Source organism: Suillus clintonianus (genome assembly GCF_016758775.1).
Source record: "Suillus clintonianus strain FC179 chromosome Unknown DEU56scaffold_6, whole genome shotgun sequence".
Classification (NCBI taxonomy): domain Eukaryota; kingdom Fungi; phylum Basidiomycota; class Agaricomycetes; order Boletales; family Suillaceae; genus Suillus; species Suillus clintonianus.
In genome coordinates this window covers 88085-105764 of record NW_024539230.1, presented here as the reverse complement: position 1 = coordinate 105764, position 17680 = coordinate 88085, and the positions used below count along the sequence as shown (strand labels likewise).

The window sequence follows — 17680 nt, the reverse complement described above, 5'->3', positions numbered from 1 at the left end:
CCTCCACGGATCTGCAACGGTGAGGTACCGTTTGGTCGTCGTTACCCCCTCTCCACGGTTGTGCTATGCTGAATCCTGTGTAAAGTGTGATATCAGTACAGTGTATCGTGCCTTGTAGCTAGATGAGAGTGCGGGACCGACATGACCGTACACTGCCGCCGGCTTATTTTTAGCCTAATTGGGCGCACTGCCCGTGACAACGGCCTATTTATCTGGAATGATAATTGTCCAACGACCTGCGACTGCGTCCAATTTCTCTTTCGTTCCCCTTAAACTTCTTTTGGTTTCTTTTTTCTTTTACAGTATTTTTTGTCTTCTTTCGGGGCCGGCCCACATTTGATAGTTAGTTTATTGCTTTTCATTCCCTTCTTGTTCCGTTGCCCCCTCCAGGTACTTTGTTGCTGCGCTTTTCTGTGCTCTGTTTCAAAGCATTTGTTCGCGTCTGGAACGCCTCCCGTACCTCCACATCATCCTTAATCGCTAGGAATAACTATGGCCACATCCTTGAAAGCAGAGTTGGACACTTGGGCAGCAGCTTTGAAGGCCTATGATGAGCAGGATTTCGAGAAGGCCCTGGATTCATTTTCGGTCCGTTCTTTATTCCATCCAGCTATTCATCTCTGCTTATCATTTTCAATAGCGTATTGCAGATTCCTCTAAAATCCTCACGAACATGGGGCTAATCTACGCCACGATCGGTGAGCATGAGGCTGCAGTCGAGCAGTTCATGGCTGCTACAACCCTTGATCCGTTCCTTGCTATTGCGTGCGTTATTTCTCTGCCTGTTATGTTATCATGCTGACAACTTCTCGGGACCAGCTACTTTCAATGCGGGGTCTCTAACTTTTTACTGAGCCGATACGATGTCGCTCTCCAAAACTTTGATGATGCGCTGCTTTATCTTCGTGGGAACCAAGCCATGTCAGTGTTCTTTGTGAGCTCTTCTGTGTGTCGATTTTCTAATTATCCTGCAGTAATTATGAACAAATCGGCCTCAAGTTCAAACTATTTTCCCCTGAAGTGCTTTTCAATAAAGGCCTTTCTCATATTTATCTTGGCTACCCGGCTGAGGGGCTAGCTGAGATGGAGGACGCGCGCAATCAGAAGGTGACCGATGAGCACAACGTGATTGACGATGCCCTTAGAGATCGTGGAGAGGGATATACGGTCTTTAGCATTGTAGGTCATCCTCCTCACTTTGCAGCGATGATACTTAATGGTGCACGTTTATAGCCTGTGGGCGTGCTGTACCGCCCCTCGGAGAATAAGCTCAAAAATTCCAAGAGCAAAGACTATCTTGGGAAAGCGGTACGTCTCCATCTAGTTTATAAATGGATCCTTGCTGAGTTCCTGTCGTGCAGAGACTTGTTGCAGCATCAGACGCCACTGATGCGTTCACTGAATTCACTGGCGTCAAGAAACTCAAGGAGGAGCGTGAGAAAGCAAGAGAAAGAGATCAAGAAAAAGATCAAGAAAGGGACGACGATGGGTTGAGGAGAAGTGCAACCGTTCCCGCGTTACGTACGCTTTATTCTTATCCATTCTCATGTTTTTTTCCATGCTCATTGTCTGCAGGTGCTGATCCCATCGGCCGGCCTAACATCGAGCGCTCTAAAACAACGACTGCGGGTCTAAGGCCCACTACTCCCGCCTTCCCGTCTGGTGCTAATGTACCTCCCCTGCCCCCCACGTCAGGTTTGTCGAGGAGCAACACTGCCGCACCTTCGCGCATCAACGTTTCCACCCTCACTTCTAGTCGCCAACCATCCGATTCTGCTGAACCACCTGCACGGTCACCTACATCACCTTTGTCGAGGAACAACTCCATGGCACCTTCGCGCAGCAACACGACCATAGCATCTATTCGTCCCACAACCCCTTCATCAGGTGTAGCCGTAGCTGTGTCGAGAGGACTGACTATAAGGAAAAAAGAACCTATGCCCAGCCAACTTGTCAATCAACCTGGGACTCTCTTTCAGCCTCCATTTGCGCCTCAATCCCACCCTGATTCAACGCAGGTGCCGAGACAATACCAACAGCAGTTATATCAGAACCAGCTGCCAGCACGTAATCAGTATCAGCAACCTCAGCCGTACCAAGCTCAGAGTCTTCCTGACAACGGGTATCCTGCGATGCCAGCTAGCCTCCAGTCAAGCGTTCCCGTACCGAAGGCGCCTTTCGTGCTCCGTGCTGCCCCTCCTTCCCAAGAGGGTAGGTGTTCTTTTGAAGCCGTTGGTTGTTTTATATTGACCAATTATTTTAATACAGTATCGGCTCGACAGCCAGATTTCTTCGATGACTACATTGGTGCCTACACGGAAGACTATTCAGTTTCTGCCGTGCCAGGATCGCTACCTAACATGGGCGTCGATCGCGTGGCATTGTGGCCTCAGGGAAGCGTACAGTCAAGTCCAGGGACTACGGGCTCGAACTTGAGCACTGGTTCGATGATTCAGCGGATGCCCTCACGCAATGCGATCGCCACGCCGTATCCGCAGGGGTCCTTGAACCCTGAGGCGCCAATCGGAGCCAATATCTCCCGCGCCGGTAGTGGAAGCATGCGCCGGAAACCAACCAGACGAGCGACGCAGAGGCGGCCGAAGACAGCGTACGAGGAGGAGGAAGAGGGGTATGTGAGTGGGGAGTATGACGATCCTTATGAATTGTCGAATATCCGTGTCAAGGTCCGTTCCATCGTCTTCTTGATATTATTTTAAGTGGCTCATCACGTGCATTGCAGTTGCACTACCAAGGCGATGTGCGTGGAATGACGCTAACGCCAGACACATTATTCGAAGAATTTGTCGAGCGCGTGACGAGCAAGTTTGGCACTGCTATGGACGGTCTGGGTCTCAAGTTCAAGGATGAAGATGATGTGAAAGTGACGATAAGAGATGGCAGCGATTATGAACTTGCCATCGAGACTGCACGAGCGAACGCCAAGGGGAGGGGTGAGGGGAAGCTGGAGATTTGGTGCACAGATATGTAAGACTGACGTGCTGACTCTTGCTTGCATATTATCTCTCTGTCGATGGGTTTGGATTATTTTTGGAGGACGTGTGTCGTATGCACTTAATATTTTACTCCTCTATCACTGTTGTACCAAGATCTACAATATTATCTTGTTATTTTGTTTTGTGGTTGTCTCAGATCTGAGAATAGGAGGTATATCCTATATAGGAGGTTGTCTCGACTTCCATGCTCGGCGTTTATATAGATGGCTCCTACATAGTACATAATTATTCTCTCCAACACCAACTGCCTTTTCTCATTGTCGTTCACCAGACACGTATTGTCGCCCAACTACACTACATTATTTTTTACGAAGCGAGGAGTATTCTCTCTCGGACTTAGCAGTCATTCACTCATGGTTGTTCCCCTCATTGGACGTCTCAAGGGGCACGAGTATGCATCCCTCATCGGAGGCTTCTTCTTTCTAGTCTTCGAGAATGCTCTCCGCTTCATCATCATGTTTCTCCCTGCTCCCATCGTCCGGTGGTTTCACGACCGCTCACGCACCCTCTTTCACCGTTTCTCCGCGAATCATGCAAAAGGCAAGTCCAAAGCCGAAGATGTTGCTGACGCTATTCGGAAGGCGAAAGATTTTGGAGAGCTATGTCAGTATTGGGGCTACACGCACGAGGAACATGTCGTTTTGACAAAAGATGGTTATTTATTGGGCTTGCATAGGCTCCCGACTAAGAGGGGGCAGAGGAAGCGAAGTCCTGGGACGAGCACCGGAAAGCCGGTGGTGTATTTGCATCATGGGTTGCTCATGAACAGCGAAGTATGGGTTTGTCTGACAAACGCGGAGAGGTGTTTGCCGTTTGTCCTCGCTGAGCAAGGTGCGTATTATCATAATAATTCTGCGTCATGATGCTAAGCTGGTAATAGGCTTCGACGTATGGATGGGCAACAACCGAGGGAATAAGTACTCCAAGAAGTCTGTTCACCATGACCCGAATTCGGTCAAGTTTTGGAACTACAGCCTCGACGACTTTGCTTGGCATGATATTCCTGATTCTATTCAGTATATCTTGGATATTACCAAGTCGAGCAGCTTGAGCTATGTTGGTTTTAGCCAGGGCACCGCGCAGGCATTTGCCGCGCTCAGTATTCATCCACAGTTGAATGAGAAGGTGAACGTCTTCATTGCACTCGCACCTGCTATGAGTCCGGCAGGATTAGCGGCTCCGTTTGTTGATGGCCTAATGAAAGCTTCGTGAGTCCATCGTCTGACTACTGCTTATATTCTCGAATCTGACATCTCCTAGCCCGACATTGATGTATCTGTTCTTCGGACGCAAAGCCATTTTGTCTTCTGCGATTACCTGGCAAGCCATCCTGTACCCACCCATCTTCACAAGCGTCATCGACACTTCGATGCGTTTCCTCTTCAACTGGGACAGTCGAAACATCTCATATCTCCAGAAGATCGCTGCATATGCCCATCTCTACTCCCTAGCGTCTGTCAAGTCCGTTGTGCACTGGTTCCAGATCATGCGCGAGGGTGCATTCCAGATGTATGACGATGATGTCAGCGCGTTTGGCTCTCCTGGTGGTCGCGCATACCGACCTGCGAGGTTTCCGACGAAGAATATCGTCACGCCGATCGTGCTGTTGTATGGAGACAGGGATAGCCTTGTTGACATACAAACGATGCTTAAAGAGCTCCCGGATCACACGACTGTGACGCGTCTGGATGGATATGAACATTTGGACATCCTTTGGGGGAAGGATGTTGACAAGGATGTGATTCCTGAGGTTGTGAACGCCTTGAAGGTGCACTGCGACTCATTCGGGAGTTCGGACGAGTTTAAGGATGGGATGAAAGTGTTTGAAAGGTAATCGTGGAGTGGCCGCAACACAACAAGGGGACATTTATATTCATTTATAGCGGACGGTTGAACTTATTCTTTCTGTGTTCCTTCAGGTATAGATATAAATTTGATAATGTAGTACTGGCCGACAGTAATGGTATATATCTTGACAGTATAATAGCGATATCGACTGGTCATGAATCGTCACTGACCGGCTCTACGCGCTTTTTGGATTTTTTGGACCGCTTTTCACCTTCATCTAGTTCGGCACCAGGCTTTGCTTTCTTTTTCTTCTTGTCATCTTTCCGCCTCTTCCTCTCGGACTCTAAGCCATCTTCTGGTTCTTCTGCTGACAGGGCAAGGTCAGACGGTTCCGCACCTTTCGTTTTCCGTTCCTCTTTTCGTTTCTTCTTTTCTGCCCTAGCATCGCTGTCGGGGGTCTCAACTCCTGCACCTACAGGCACGTCAAGTGCCTTTGCATTCCGCATTTTCTTCTCTTCTTTTCTCTGAGCTTTGCGTCGCTGTTTCTCAGTCATCTCTTCATCTCTAGAACTGTCTCTATTAGATATCGCTGTCGGCTCGGCAGGTTGAACTATAGCTTGAATAGCGGAAGACGCCATCTGGACGACAGTGGCGTGTGATGACGAGGATGTATTGAAGAACTGGGCGAACGCATTCGAAGAGCCACCTTCTCCAAAGCTGCGACCTGCACCGAGTCCACTTCGCGGTTGATCTATGTCGTCTCGAGAAGGGGCACTGGAGGAACCAATCCCTCCCCGAGAAATGCTGCCATCGTCATTTACCGCTGGGGTATTAGAGCCAGATTTCGCGCCAAGTTTTTCCTTGAAATAGTCTGCGACGCTCTTGTTCGACGTTGTGAGCTTCTCGAGGGGGAGGTCGCTGTCTGCGGGTGTGATGGGTGTTAGAGAACCTGAGGGAGTTGTGGAGGAAATGGATGAAGGAGTGGGTGCGATCCCCAGGATTTCAGAGATGGCAGCCGCTGATTTGTTTGCAAGGCGTTTGGCAGCTTGTATGCGAGCACGGTGGCTAGGAGAGGTAGTTAGCATTACATGCTGTAGTCATTAGAAAGAAACGCACGCCATAGGGCGACCCTTAAGCTTTGTTGGAGGATTGGATGATACGGTATCGGGGGATGAGGCAGGAGGATCGATATGCGTAGAAGTAGGTTTTGTCGAATCCGCTGCAGCTTCATCAACATCCTCATGCTGGCGCTTGTCTTTCTTCCGTTTTTTCTTATCTTTTCCGTCCTCGGTATGTTCCCCTTCCCTTCGCTTTCGCTTCTTCTCTTTCTTCGATGATTGGTTCGGCTGCTCGTCCTCCTCGGATTTCTCCCCACCGTGTGCGTCCACTGCAGACTGCTCAGGCCGAACAAATTCTCCCAGCACATCCTTAGAAGCCGAATCTTGACCATCTTGCGCATTGAGCCTCTGCAGCAAAGCCTCAAAGTCCTTATTCTGTTTCCACGCGATACCATGCGGATCTCGCTGATGTGCAGCGCCAATCCCAAGCATATCGAGTTTTTGATTGACCTTGAGATGGGATTTCATACCATCGCCAGAGGCGCCTAGACCTTTTGAGGGGTCCCAGCCGAGCTTGGACATGTAAGACTGGCCAAAGCGAGCTGCATCTGTGGAGAGGTGATAATAGTATTCGGGAAGTAAAGTGGTGACTTACTATCTGCCCAGGATAAGTTTCGTGGGTCGTTTGGAATGCGTTGTTTCTCTTTTCTGCCGGCCAGTCCCATGGTAGATAATACTATCAGGCAGCCGCCAACTTGTATGTCTGACTCTAGAGGAGGATGAAGAAATCCAAAAATCTAGGGTTCCCAATTGGGCGTTCCACCCTTGGTCTCGACGTTAATCCTCGGCAATTCATGATTGAATTTGGCCTGTTCAAGTTGCTCGATACGCTTTCCCGTTCATTCGCCCATCGATGCAGTTGACTATGTGGTCGGACTGGAATAAGGCTTTGCTCATGGAGCCTGGCGTGTCCTTCGATCTCACATATTTGTTTCACTCAGACTGACCGCAAAACTGCTGTGCTACTAGACACAAGCAACGGGATAACGCAGGAGCTCGTTGTGATGCAGTTATTAATCCACTCCTTCGAACGTATCACGAAGTTGTCTTCCGTACCCTGCCTCGCAACCCGGTTCTATTTCCCGTTTTACTCGAGGAGTAGCCCCCCGTAGTCAGACCCTACGGAGGGAATGGCTGTCTTTCATCCTATTGAAGATGAAGACAATCGTTCCCTCCGTAGTAGGCCTCTCTATCAATAATCGCAGAGGCTGCTGAAGAGCCTTGTATCACCTACTGTGTTCATTCCAACCGCAAGTACTTGGGTTCGACGATATCATTCTTGGCCTTGTCTGTCCATCTCCGCTAAGGTTCAGGCTGTGGTTTTTAAGCCCATGATCATATGTTTGAATTCTGGATTATTTCTCCTTAATTTACCCGCTTATTCTTGTGCTAGGTTCTTCCTACATTCTCGCCGTGAAGTTCTGCCAGGCTCAACCAATCTACCAACCCAACAGAACTTCCAAGTTCTGTCCATAACACTTCCAGGAATCCAGGACCAGGATATAAAAGCACGCTGTGTCTAACCACGCCAGTGATATCAGTTACAAATTTCCCTTTGCAAAGCTCAAATCACCTCCCACAAATCATGCATTTCTCCTTCCTCGTCGTCGTTACTGCTTTGGCAGCGTGTATGTCTGTCAGTGCATGCAAAGCGCGAGGCCAACAATGCAAGAAGAACAGTGATTGCTGCAGTGGCCTTCGTTACGATACGTAGTTCATCAATGCGGTTTCTCCCGGAGTCTGGACAAATTTCACTGCTACATAGGCAATGGAGGCGCCTTTGAATTTATAGAGGCAATCCAAAGCATTCAATATGAATTTAATATTGACCATTATAAGATACAAAATGTGTGAAGGTCATGAAGCAACAGCATTCACTTTATCCCATGTATTCTGAAGGACGTCGCAGCACCGAGCTAGATGAGATCGGTTGTAAAACTGAACAGATACCTACGGATATTCACCCTATTATGGCACTGCTCCATTCTGTTTCAGAAGGTTGCTTTATGCAGACGCGGACTCTGTGGCCCGCCAACGGTTGTATCGGGAAGTCGCCCGCAGGAAGCGTTCGAATCTGACTGAGTCCACTGCTTCTTGATTGTCGTCAATATTGTCTGTCTTATTTTTTGCGGGAGAGGTGACAAATGAAAAGCAGTCCGGCGAGTGGAAAGCGTGGTATTATGGATTGATTGATTGATCAGATGGGAATAAGATTCTGGCACAGAGATTAATTCGAAGAGGGTGCAATAGGCGGGCGTGTGGACGTCATGAATGCATAGTCATACTCGAACGGCCGAGCCGTTCGAAGAAAATGAATTGGTAAGTGTTGTCGCCGGCATTATATGCTTCAGAGACAAAGCAAAGACAGCCAGCAATTAGCTTTCGGCGTTCTTTTTCTCATCCACGCAGTTCTGGGCACTCACAACTTGGGGAGACAGTACAGGGCGCAGCTGTTACTGCACCCAATATTGTCTAACAATCTGCTCTTGAATATCAAGCGTCGAGTGTCCAGTGATTCGATAGTTAGAAACCAGCGGTGACAATAAGACGAAATATGATAATGCTACAACTTCATGGAACCCTTCGCGCTGGTACCCAGTGTGGTCCACCAATTACTGCTAGCAGTTTTGACTGGAGTTTTTGATTTCGTCTGTGGTGTCCGTTTCACTATTGTAGAAAGTCCAGAACTGACACCCTTCCTCCCTCTACCTGGTGGAGTAGGCGCATCTGGTTCATCACTCTCGACACGTTTTCGTTTTGTCGATGCGCCAGCCTCAGGTGCAGGCAACGGTTTGAATCCTTTGTCCCACTCTTTTCGGTGTAGCCGGAACACGGCCATCGTCGCCCTAGCGTCTGTGACCTGCCCGAGTGTAAAGTCAGTCAGGAGTTGGGGATGGGTAGAAGACTTACACTGGAGTGTTCCCCTCCCTGGATAACAACATCGAGTTCTTGTTTTACGAGGTTGCGAAGAGCAGGGCGTTTACTACTTGTTACATTGTGTTTTGCCGCTAAGCGTTGTGTGTCCCGTATGTATGGACCCGGGTGCGATAGGAACAGAACCTGAGGACGGTTGTCGGTGAGCTGCCGAAATAGGGACACATATATTGCTAACCTTGAGATCATTGTGTACGGCGTGTCCCACGAGGATGCGGTCTTTGGTCAAAGCCGCGACTGTTTTCTGCACCTCCTCGAATTGTTTAGCTAGAGGCAATATTAGCTCAACCACAGGGTGCAGCGAGCAAAGCCTACATACCTTTGACCATATCAGAGGGGCGTATCCCACTCCATTTGGTCCGATAATCCACAACACGTTCCTTCTGCCTCACGAACTCATCCATCTGCACTGCGCCCCAATAATTAACGATACTAACGCGCGCAAGCGACGACTCCTCGCCGTCGATGCCCACGCCCACCATCTCGCAATCAATTGCAAGGTATTTTCCTGGACTGTGCGTCAAAATAAGATTCCATGGTGGCACCCTGTGAGGGTAAAATTGACGCACTCTGTCTGGGTAGATGTATGCTCTAGTCGTCCGAAAATCATCTTGCGCAATGTCGCAAGGGATTCGCCATTTTTAGTTTCTTGGGTCGTAAAGTCGACGGCAAGCTCAGTGTCGATTGTGGTGGTTTGTCCTCTTGGAAACGCGGATGTAGACGCGTCTTGTAAGGTCAGGCCTGGAGATGCGGAGCTCAGCTGTGATCGGTCGAGCTTCCGCCGTTTGTGGGGTGGACCATCTTGCTCTGGCTTTTTGCCCTTCCGAAGTGTCTGTACAAAACTTGAGATCGTGAAGAAAAGCTGCTGTTGGAGACTTACTTTTTTAGATAGGTTTGCAGCAGATGCACTCATGGCTCGCAAGCTACGTTGTAGTAGGTCCGCAAGTATGTAGTACTAGTAGGAGGTCTGAGGTCGCTTATCTCGATTCAGCGTGTGACTTTGCACAGCGACCAACCGCTATAATCACGTCAGTCTGGCATGTCTTCTCAACTTTCCAATGTGATTATGTACATACCTAGCTAGTCTTCTGTCGTCCTCCATCGTCTTCAGACTGCTCATCCAAACATGCCTTACCTTTCAACTGTAAATGATTTGGTCGCTGGCAGCGTAGGCGGTGCCGCCCAAGTGTTGGTAGGCCAGCCACTTGACACCGTCAAGACACGCGCTCAGATCGCTCCCAGTCAGTTAACCAACCGTGATCAAATATCTAATACTGAGTCATAGATTACAGAGGGAATGTTTGTACGTGAATACATAGGTTCAGAGTTAGACGGCTCACGGCTGGCTTAGAAAGGACCTATGGATGTTCTTGCACAAACCGTTCGAAAAGAAGGTTTCTTCGCGCTGTACAAAGGTTAACCCCACGCATGATATGTTTCCGAATGCTCATTCTGCTGCAGGGATGGCCAGCCCCCTTCTTGGTATAGCTGGGGTCAACTCCTTGCTATTTGCCTCATACGTGTACTCTAAGCGCATCGTTTCACCGTTCCCCCAGCTATCCCTGAAGGAGATCGCCATGGCAGGTGCAATGGCTGGAGCTGCAAATGCCATTCTTGCCAGTCCAGGTTTGTTGCACCATTCGCTTTCGCGGCTCAATCATTACAACACTTATGTCATCCAGTCGAGATGTTTAAAGTTCGCATGCAAGGCCAGTATGGTGCTGCCACTGACAAGAAACTGAGAGATGTCGCAAAGGAGATGTGGAGAGATTGGGGCTTTCGGCAAGGTGTCATGAGAGGCTACTGGGTATTCGCAAATATCGCGTTCCTGCAGGAAATTTGGCTGACCAGTGTTTCAGGTCACATTTGCGAGAGAGATACCAGCATATGCGGGGTATAGCGTCCTTATTCATATTGACCGGGAGTTCTGATATTGAAAGCGTATTCCAGGTTTTATACAGGTACTGACCCTGGCGCTAATGAATACCCACCTGCTTTGTCTGACTTCATTTAGCGTTTGAATTCTCAAAGCGGAAGTTCCAGAGTAAGCACGGAGACAAAGTGCCTGTCTGGGCACTCCTTGCTAGCGGTTCGACTGGCGGAGTACGTCACACGACCTGATTCTTTATGATATATTGATATTCTATAGATTGCATATTGGCTATCCTGCTACCCATTAGGCGAGTTACGGAGCGCAGTTGAAGAGGGCATCACTTACATTGACATCTCGGTAGACGTTATCAAGTCTCGCATTCAGTTGCGCCAGACACCACCGACTGGCAGGCCCTGGAAGTATATGGCCAATGAAATCAGAATGGTGATTGCCGAATCAGGAATGTAAGATTCCCCCCTGTTGGTATTCACGCACTTTTGACCAGCACGCTACTAGAACGGGCCTTTTCCGCGGTCTGTCGCCATCATGTAAGTAAAGCCAATTGTTTAATGTGCATATCGCGGGACTCATGATGATGGTTCTTGTGCATCAGTGCTAAGAACGTTAGGGTGTTACTGCTTTTACACATCTCGTGATACTCATAACTTCACCAGTATACCCGCTGGAGCGAGCACATTTGCGGCGTTTGAGTTGACCCGAGGTGGGCTGAAGGCTTTCGTTCACGAAATCCACTACTTACGACTCCTTAGAATTCCTTACGGAGTCCACCGGAGCGTAAGGTCGAAATACATTTGGAACAGATGTACAAAATGCGGATGAAATGTCACTAATACAATGATGGCTCGAATGCATGAATCTCTGGCGTGCGACTCGATATACGGTAAATCCCTCGTCGGATGGCTTGCAGCATTAGTTAGGCGACCTCGACCACTTGGTCAAATACCACAGTGGCTGATGACCTATCCAATATCCGTGCAGTTAATGTCACAGGTCAAAGGGGTGCGTCGTCCCTTACCTTTGTTCAATCCCCTAAATGTCGCATGTGCATCAATATCACGCACCTTGGCGCAAGATCACTAGAAGCACTCACATCTTCTTTCCAGGCAAGTTGCGCCTGCAGCTCCGTCAAGCCAAACATGAGGACAATACTAAACTCTTGGCGATAGAACTGCAGCCCAGCATAACCCCGTCGCGGGCTGATGGTGCGTGCCACTTTCGAGGTGTCTGCGTGCACATTGCATAGGGTCGAGAACATGCCTGGACCCCCTGAGGATCAGCGATGCTCGGCATTTGGAAAGCATCTACACGCGCCTGGTTCCGAGTCTGTCCAGCGCGGATTGGGGCTCTCACCCCTGTAACACACAATCTCCGTGGTAATCATACCGCATGCAGAGCGGTCTACTACCTCCGTAATGAAGTCCTTGCGGAACTCTTTCGTCTCGGATACAACCGTGCCCTGCAATGTGCGTGTCAGTGATTATTCTCATACACGGCGTGCGATAACAAGTCGTTACCTTGGTCAGAACTGCGCTGAATGCATTAGGCAGGACGGTCCTACCTGATGGGCGTGGGACGGCCATACTAGCACGTAGCTTGTGTTGAGGGTCATTCCTGTCAAATTGTGTCGCGCAACGTGTACCGTACGTGAACTTTGCGACACGTGCAGAAACACGATGATCCAGGAAAAACGCTACGGCGCCGTCCGCGACTGCTTTACCCCTATTGATAGTCCAATTCACTGGTCACCTAGGTCAGTTTCCTCTGGGAAAAGGACTACGCACGTGTGGCTGTCAGGCCGACAGAAACTGAGTTCCAATGGTCTTAGATGGTTTTGTAGTCGCAGGAAGAGCCATTCACTGGCCGCGAAACCCCCAACGAGGAAAACGGTCTGAGGTTTATCAGTTAAGCGAAGTAGGTAAAGCGAAGATCTAACGCTGATAGTTTTGGTCGCAGTGTTGCGCTGCTTCTCAATAGCTTCGATTATGCCCACTGCGGATGGCTCGAATAACTTTGCTACATCGGACCTGAGAGGAAATGAGATCATCTGGAATGACGGGCAATAGGTATCTTTACCCCATTAACTTTAACTGCCCAGACCTGATGTTGAAACTAGGTTCCTTGTCCTTGATAGTACCAAACTTGATATATGCGGGGTCACTCTCGTTGCCAAACCGTAGCTTGGTTGTCGTGTCGAAAATTTTGGCCATATGAGTAACCATATCTTCGGCTCCGAACTGTGATCCAAGAAGTTTCTCTGCGGCCCATAAGCAAACATGCACACTTCAACACAAGCCTAAAAGAGTACCTTGGAGCATTTTCTTAGCCCTACGGCTCACGAATATAGATCCTTGTAAGCGGCCTAGCAAATTCTGTGTAAATAATGACATGCCGAGTTATATTGATGAGACTTACATTCTGCAGGTGCGATCTCCTCGAAGGATGGTGCTGTTGTCATGTGATACGCACTGACGTCGATCGTTCCTCCACCAGCGTCGACAATGATCACGCCTTGGTCATCCTGACATTTATGGTCAGCTACTTGCATGAAATACTCCATCTCAAATCTCACTGTAAATCCGTCGGCGGCAAGACCACTACTGAGGCAATAGTGAAGACTCGCCTCGCCCTCCGTGACGAGATGGATCCTTGACCGGCCTTCTGGTGTGTCAGGTACGAGACCCGCCATGATCGCTGCATTGCGGATCTGCGTCTGCTGTGCCCCCTCCCATCCATTTGGGTGGCTGAGCACAAACTCGGTCGTGTGCTCGACGGAGTGCAGCATGTCCGCGCCGTTTGCCTGCGAGTCCTCGATATACCTCTTGGCGCACTGATGGAGGTAGCGCATGAAGTCAGCGAGGACTTGAACGGCTGTCTTGTTCTCTGGGAGGGCCGGGATGTCGTTGTCTGTGATATGAGAGGACGCCATCGTTTTAGGACGAAGATGAAGCTTCCACCTTTGTTCGACCGAAGGTTAGTGAATTACGCGAGGACTGATGGGTTGCGGGAACTAACCATTCCAACTTCACCCATCCGTTATCTTCGATTTCCTCTTCGATATGTTCCTGCGTTGCTTCGGCGCCTACGGCACGCACAGTGCCATTTAGATCGTAGCATATGATGGACGGTATCTTGCAGTCCCCTCCGACGTGTTCTTGTGCTGGGAATCTGTGTCTGAGTAAGTAACCGATGCTGTAACCCTGGGGAACGTTATCGCACCTATTCACGCCTTGGATGATAGGGACTTGCCCAGGGTCGAGGAAACAGTAAGAGACACCACTAAATGTCGTCCCGACATCAAACGCGAAGACGAGCTTGCGACACGAACCGGTGAATGCTTGTCGAGGCGGCATGTTTTGGTTGTAAGATACGGCAGATAGGTCAATGTCATCTGTTATAAACAATCCTCAATGAGCTACACGAGGCATGTGACCCTCGTTCCCCCATCAATGAATTCTTAGCACATGTTTTGTGGCATGTATGATCAGTCAAGGTTTGATCAACGCCAGCTTATAACGTAGCCCTCGCGAATCTCAGAAGAGTGGTATATCACATTGTGCAAAGGGTGAAGTAAATGACATGTTCCGAAAGCAAACCCATAGATAGGAGCGTAAAATTACAACCTCAAGAAGCCACAGGGTACTGTGGGCTCACCGCATAGCACGAGAGCGAGGTGGTTCAACATAACGACTAGGCTTCTTCCTGCTCATCGTCATAAACTACTACTGCTGGAGTTCTGCAAATGCAGTCAGAATTATAAAACGAAGAAGCGGGATGTAAACTTGCCGTATTTCCACTCCCTGAGATGCAGAGGTTAGGCTAGCAATGCTAACGGGAGACTGATGACTCACATCGTCTTCCCAGCTGATCATAGCCTTCAATTCTGTCAAACCGAAGAGAAGAACCACTTTGACCTCCATCGCATAATACACGAGACCTTCGGTGGATCGCTTGGGCTTGAGTTTCTCGGCGATTTTCGATGTGTCTGCGCGAATAGTGCATAAAGTCGAGAATAAACCTAGTTCATCGGGTAAACATCAGTGCAATCGGCAACGATATCTATAATACTTCGCTCTGCATCCATCCATTCCGGTTTGGAGAGGATGCCCCTGTACGACATGATGCCGACATCGACTTGGTTACACCCCGCCTGATTATACCGTCGGATAGCGAATGTCTCACTGAATTCTTGCTGCTCAGAGACCCGCGTTCCCTGCTGCGCTTAAGCATCAGACCTTCCAAAACAAGTAAAAAGCCACCTTGGTCAGTATGCATGAGAATGCATGAGGCAGAGCAAGAATTCCTGAGGCGCTTCGGAAAACTAGCTTTTGCCTGGCGCGATGCTCCATATCGAAGGGGTTAAATGGGACGCTGCACCCAGTGCCGTACGCGTAACGGGACACACGGGACGATACAAGATGATCAATGAAATACGACACAGCACCATCAGCAACTGCTTTATTGCTGAAACAGGGTCCGTGAGCGCGCACGAGGATTTTTGTCAGTCATTGGTGCTCACGTATGGTTGTCTGGTCGACTGAAGCTAATACCAAGCGACTGGAAGTACTTTTGTAACTTCGCGAACATCCAGTCGCTCGCAGCAAAGCCTCCGACGAAAAATACAAACTTCAGGTGACACGTCGGTCAACACTTTCTCGTTAAGCACAATAATGGCAAACTTACTGTGATCGGAGTGCCTGCGGCCTTTCTTTGTATTTCGAAAGCTTCGATGATGTTGCTGATGGATGGTTCAAAGAGTTTTGCTACGTCTTGTCTTTGTAATAAAATGTTAGATATTAACGGTCGCGAAACACTCTACTACAAGACTTGCCCACTCAATTTAAGCTGACCGTTACGAATATCGCGCTGAGGATCTTTGTCACGGACATTACCAAACTTTATGTATGACGGATCTTCCGGGTTGCGGAACCTAAGTTTGGTGGTGCTGTCGAAGACGTCCGTCATTTGTTGGACTATATCCGGTGCGCCGAAACGACTGCCGGAAAGTTTTTCTGTCAAGTCAAGTCAACAAGGACATAGCATGGCTAGCACGAACATGCTGGCAAACCTTGAAGAAGACTGTGAGCACGACGAGTCACAAATACAGAACCCTGGAGTCGACCTAAGGAATGGAGAGTAAGGTGTAGTTCCAATAATCTCATGTTATTTACATTCGGCTGCAGCAATCTCCTCGATCAGCGTCGGGGATAAAGTCATTGAGTAGGCGCTAAGATCAAGGGTCCCTCCTCCTGCATCGATGACTACAACGCCTTGGCTGGTCGAGGTGTCCTCATCTTCGCCATCTCCAGTTACAAGTATCGGTGTCTTTGAAAGCGCATCTGAGCCCAGGATATTAGCGACACAGTGATGCAAGCTCGCTTCTCCCTCGGTCAGCAAATGTACACGTGCCATGCCGTCTTCTGTGCTGGGAATGAGACCCCCAAGGACGGCAGCTAGCCTGATCTGTTTCTGCTGGGGGCCTTCCCAGCCGTTTGGATGCGTAAGGACAAATTCGATGCGGTTCTCAAGTGACCGCCAAAGATTGGATCCGCTTGGATGAGTCTCCTCGATATAGGTGCGTGCACAACGAAAGAGGTACTGCATGAAGTCGCCGAGTACCTCGATGGCATTTTTGCCTCGTGGAAGTGGTGGGATGTCATTGTCGTTGATATGGTTGGCTGCCAAATTCCTGGCCCGCAGGTGAAGTTTCCACCTAAATGTCAAACATGACAAGTCAAGTAAACGCGAATTCCAGTATTTGCCAGACAAACCATTCAAGCTTCGTCCATCCTTCTTCATCGGCTCTTTCAATAATATGCTCCTGTCGTGCTTCAGCGCCAATAGCACGCACAGTTCCATTTGAATCGTAGTAGAGTACAGAGGGGATTTTCGAATTTCCTCCGCTGTGCTCTTGGGCTGGATATCTAACATTCGCAGTGATCGGCAACGAGGTAGGCACGTTGTATTACGAAAACTGACCTGGTTACAGGCTCAATCTTAGGAACTTCTCCAGGATCAAGTATACAGTAGGAAATTCCACTGTATGTAGTGCCTACGTCGAAGGCAAGAACCAATTTGCGGGATAGTCCACGATACGGCTGACGGGGAAACATTTCTTTCGTAAGTGGATGGATATCGTGCGTTGTTCGCACCATCTTATAGCCTACCTCATGCATGTAGAGGCCACATGGATGCCTATTTGTTCACGACTTTCACCATCTCACCTACAACGTTTAACAGATGGTAATCTAAAATAGGGGTAGCGGGCGTACTGTTCGTGTCAATGTTGAGGTTTGGTGTGGGTGATCTGCAGAGAGCGGGTTGGCTTGGCTGATCCTGGGTACTCTTCTTGATTGTTCTAGATAGGGATAACGCAAAATGGATGCCTCGAGGCCACCCCACAAGACCGAGCAGATAGATGCTTCCGAGTCAGTGATGGCAAACTACTCGCGCCCCGCGCGGGTAAGGAATGTAGCGTCTTCTATGTGGAATTCGTCAGTAGAAAATTTCACGAATTCATGGGCTTACTGCGGTGATTAATTGATGCCACAGGATTGTATTCGTTCTAGCTAACCTGTGACAACAGGAAGTTGCCCATGTACACTGGTGAAGACACGTTTTAAATGACACACCGCAACCATACAAATCAAGATCTGACGAAGAACGGCCATATCACAAGACCATATCAGCGGTGTATAATGGACGTAATACGCCCGGATTGTCATGCACCACGAATAATGCCGTCTAAATTGCAAGAGAATACACCGCGGCCCAGGGTGTAGCAGCATGCCGCTGTGACAGAATATGACTGACCACAGCATAACTAAGGGACTGATGTGAAGACAAAATGACTACAGACACGCCTACACGCGGTCCGCAATGTGATCTGTGAGGCGACTTTGGAACGCTACCGCAGCGTGCCTCCGACGCCGCCT

At 49.1% G+C, this 17680-nt stretch overlaps 7 protein-coding genes across 7 annotated transcripts; 4 read left to right on the top strand and 3 right to left on the bottom strand.

The window, feature by feature from the left end:
* The first annotated feature begins 238 nt into the window (after positions 1-238).
* Positions 239-3136, top strand: DEU56DRAFT_773474 (uncharacterized protein). Its single transcript, XM_041351565.1, has 9 exons — positions 239-588; positions 641-765; positions 820-921; positions 975-1179; positions 1234-1308; positions 1362-1521; positions 1576-2211; positions 2269-2684; positions 2741-3136. The coding sequence occupies exons 1-9, from the start codon at positions 493-495 to the stop codon at positions 2987-2989; spliced, it is 2064 nt and encodes a 687-aa protein (XP_041213643.1). The 5' UTR covers positions 239-492; the 3' UTR covers positions 2990-3136.
* A 55-nt stretch (positions 3137-3191) lies between these two features.
* Positions 3192-5020, top strand: DEU56DRAFT_849076 (Alpha/Beta hydrolase protein). The gene is made up of 3 exons (XM_041355161.1): positions 3192-3845; positions 3895-4222; positions 4275-5020. The coding sequence occupies exons 1-3, from the start codon at positions 3368-3370 to the stop codon at positions 4846-4848; spliced, it is 1380 nt and encodes a 459-aa protein (XP_041213642.1). The 5' UTR covers positions 3192-3367; the 3' UTR covers positions 4849-5020.
* Positions 5015-6668, bottom strand: DEU56DRAFT_898110 (uncharacterized protein; the record flags this gene model as incomplete). Its single annotated transcript, XM_041356456.1, has 3 exons — positions 6516-6668; positions 5919-6468; positions 5015-5867 (listed from the first exon to the last, which is right to left on the bottom strand). Exons 1-3 carry the CDS (start codon positions 6583-6585, stop codon positions 5015-5017), a joined length of 1473 nt encoding a protein of 490 aa, XP_041213641.1. The 5' UTR covers positions 6586-6668.
* A 434-nt stretch (positions 6669-7102) lies between these two features.
* On the top strand, positions 7103-7750 carry DEU56DRAFT_773470 (uncharacterized protein). Its single transcript, XM_041351564.1, has 2 exons — positions 7103-7439; positions 7498-7750. Exons 1-2 carry the CDS (start codon positions 7252-7254, stop codon positions 7601-7603), a joined length of 294 nt encoding a protein of 97 aa, XP_041213640.1. The 5' UTR covers positions 7103-7251; the 3' UTR covers positions 7604-7750.
* Positions 7751-8483: 733 nt separating this feature from the next.
* On the bottom strand, positions 8484-9767 carry DEU56DRAFT_751781 (MipD protein; the record flags this gene model as incomplete). Its single annotated transcript, XM_041349588.1, has 6 exons — positions 8484-8780; positions 8831-9001; positions 9033-9121; positions 9174-9367; positions 9424-9686; positions 9735-9767. 6 exons carry the CDS (start codon positions 9765-9767, stop codon positions 8484-8486), a joined length of 1047 nt encoding a protein of 348 aa, XP_041213639.1.
* A 127-nt stretch (positions 9768-9894) lies between these two features.
* DEU56DRAFT_470902 (mitochondrial carrier) lies at positions 9895-11643 on the top strand. The gene is made up of 14 exons (XM_041346386.1): positions 9895-10095; positions 10147-10157; positions 10206-10269; positions 10316-10480; positions 10537-10661; positions 10714-10748; positions 10805-10815; positions 10869-10957; positions 11004-11034; positions 11089-11191; positions 11244-11275; positions 11341-11350; positions 11402-11448; positions 11498-11643. The coding sequence occupies exons 1-14, from the start codon at positions 9981-9983 to the stop codon at positions 11524-11526; spliced, it is 867 nt and encodes a 288-aa protein (XP_041213638.1). The 5' UTR covers positions 9895-9980; the 3' UTR covers positions 11527-11643.
* Positions 11644-11759: 116 nt separating this feature from the next.
* On the bottom strand, positions 11760-16858 carry DEU56DRAFT_868614 (uncharacterized protein; the record flags this gene model as incomplete). The annotated part of the gene is made up of 20 exons (XM_041355502.1): positions 11760-11777; positions 11839-12005; positions 12060-12204; positions 12263-12467; positions 12530-12636; positions 12682-12772; positions 12822-13028; positions 13157-13266; positions 13318-13702; positions 13761-13945; positions 14597-14730; positions 14814-14958; positions 15068-15209; positions 15265-15371; positions 15429-15519; positions 15577-15757; positions 15814-15867; positions 15917-16434; positions 16517-16669; positions 16725-16858. The coding sequence occupies 20 exons, from the start codon at positions 16856-16858 to the stop codon at positions 11760-11762; spliced, it is 3279 nt and encodes a 1092-aa protein (XP_041213637.1).
* Positions 16859-17680: the final 822 nt, after the last annotated feature.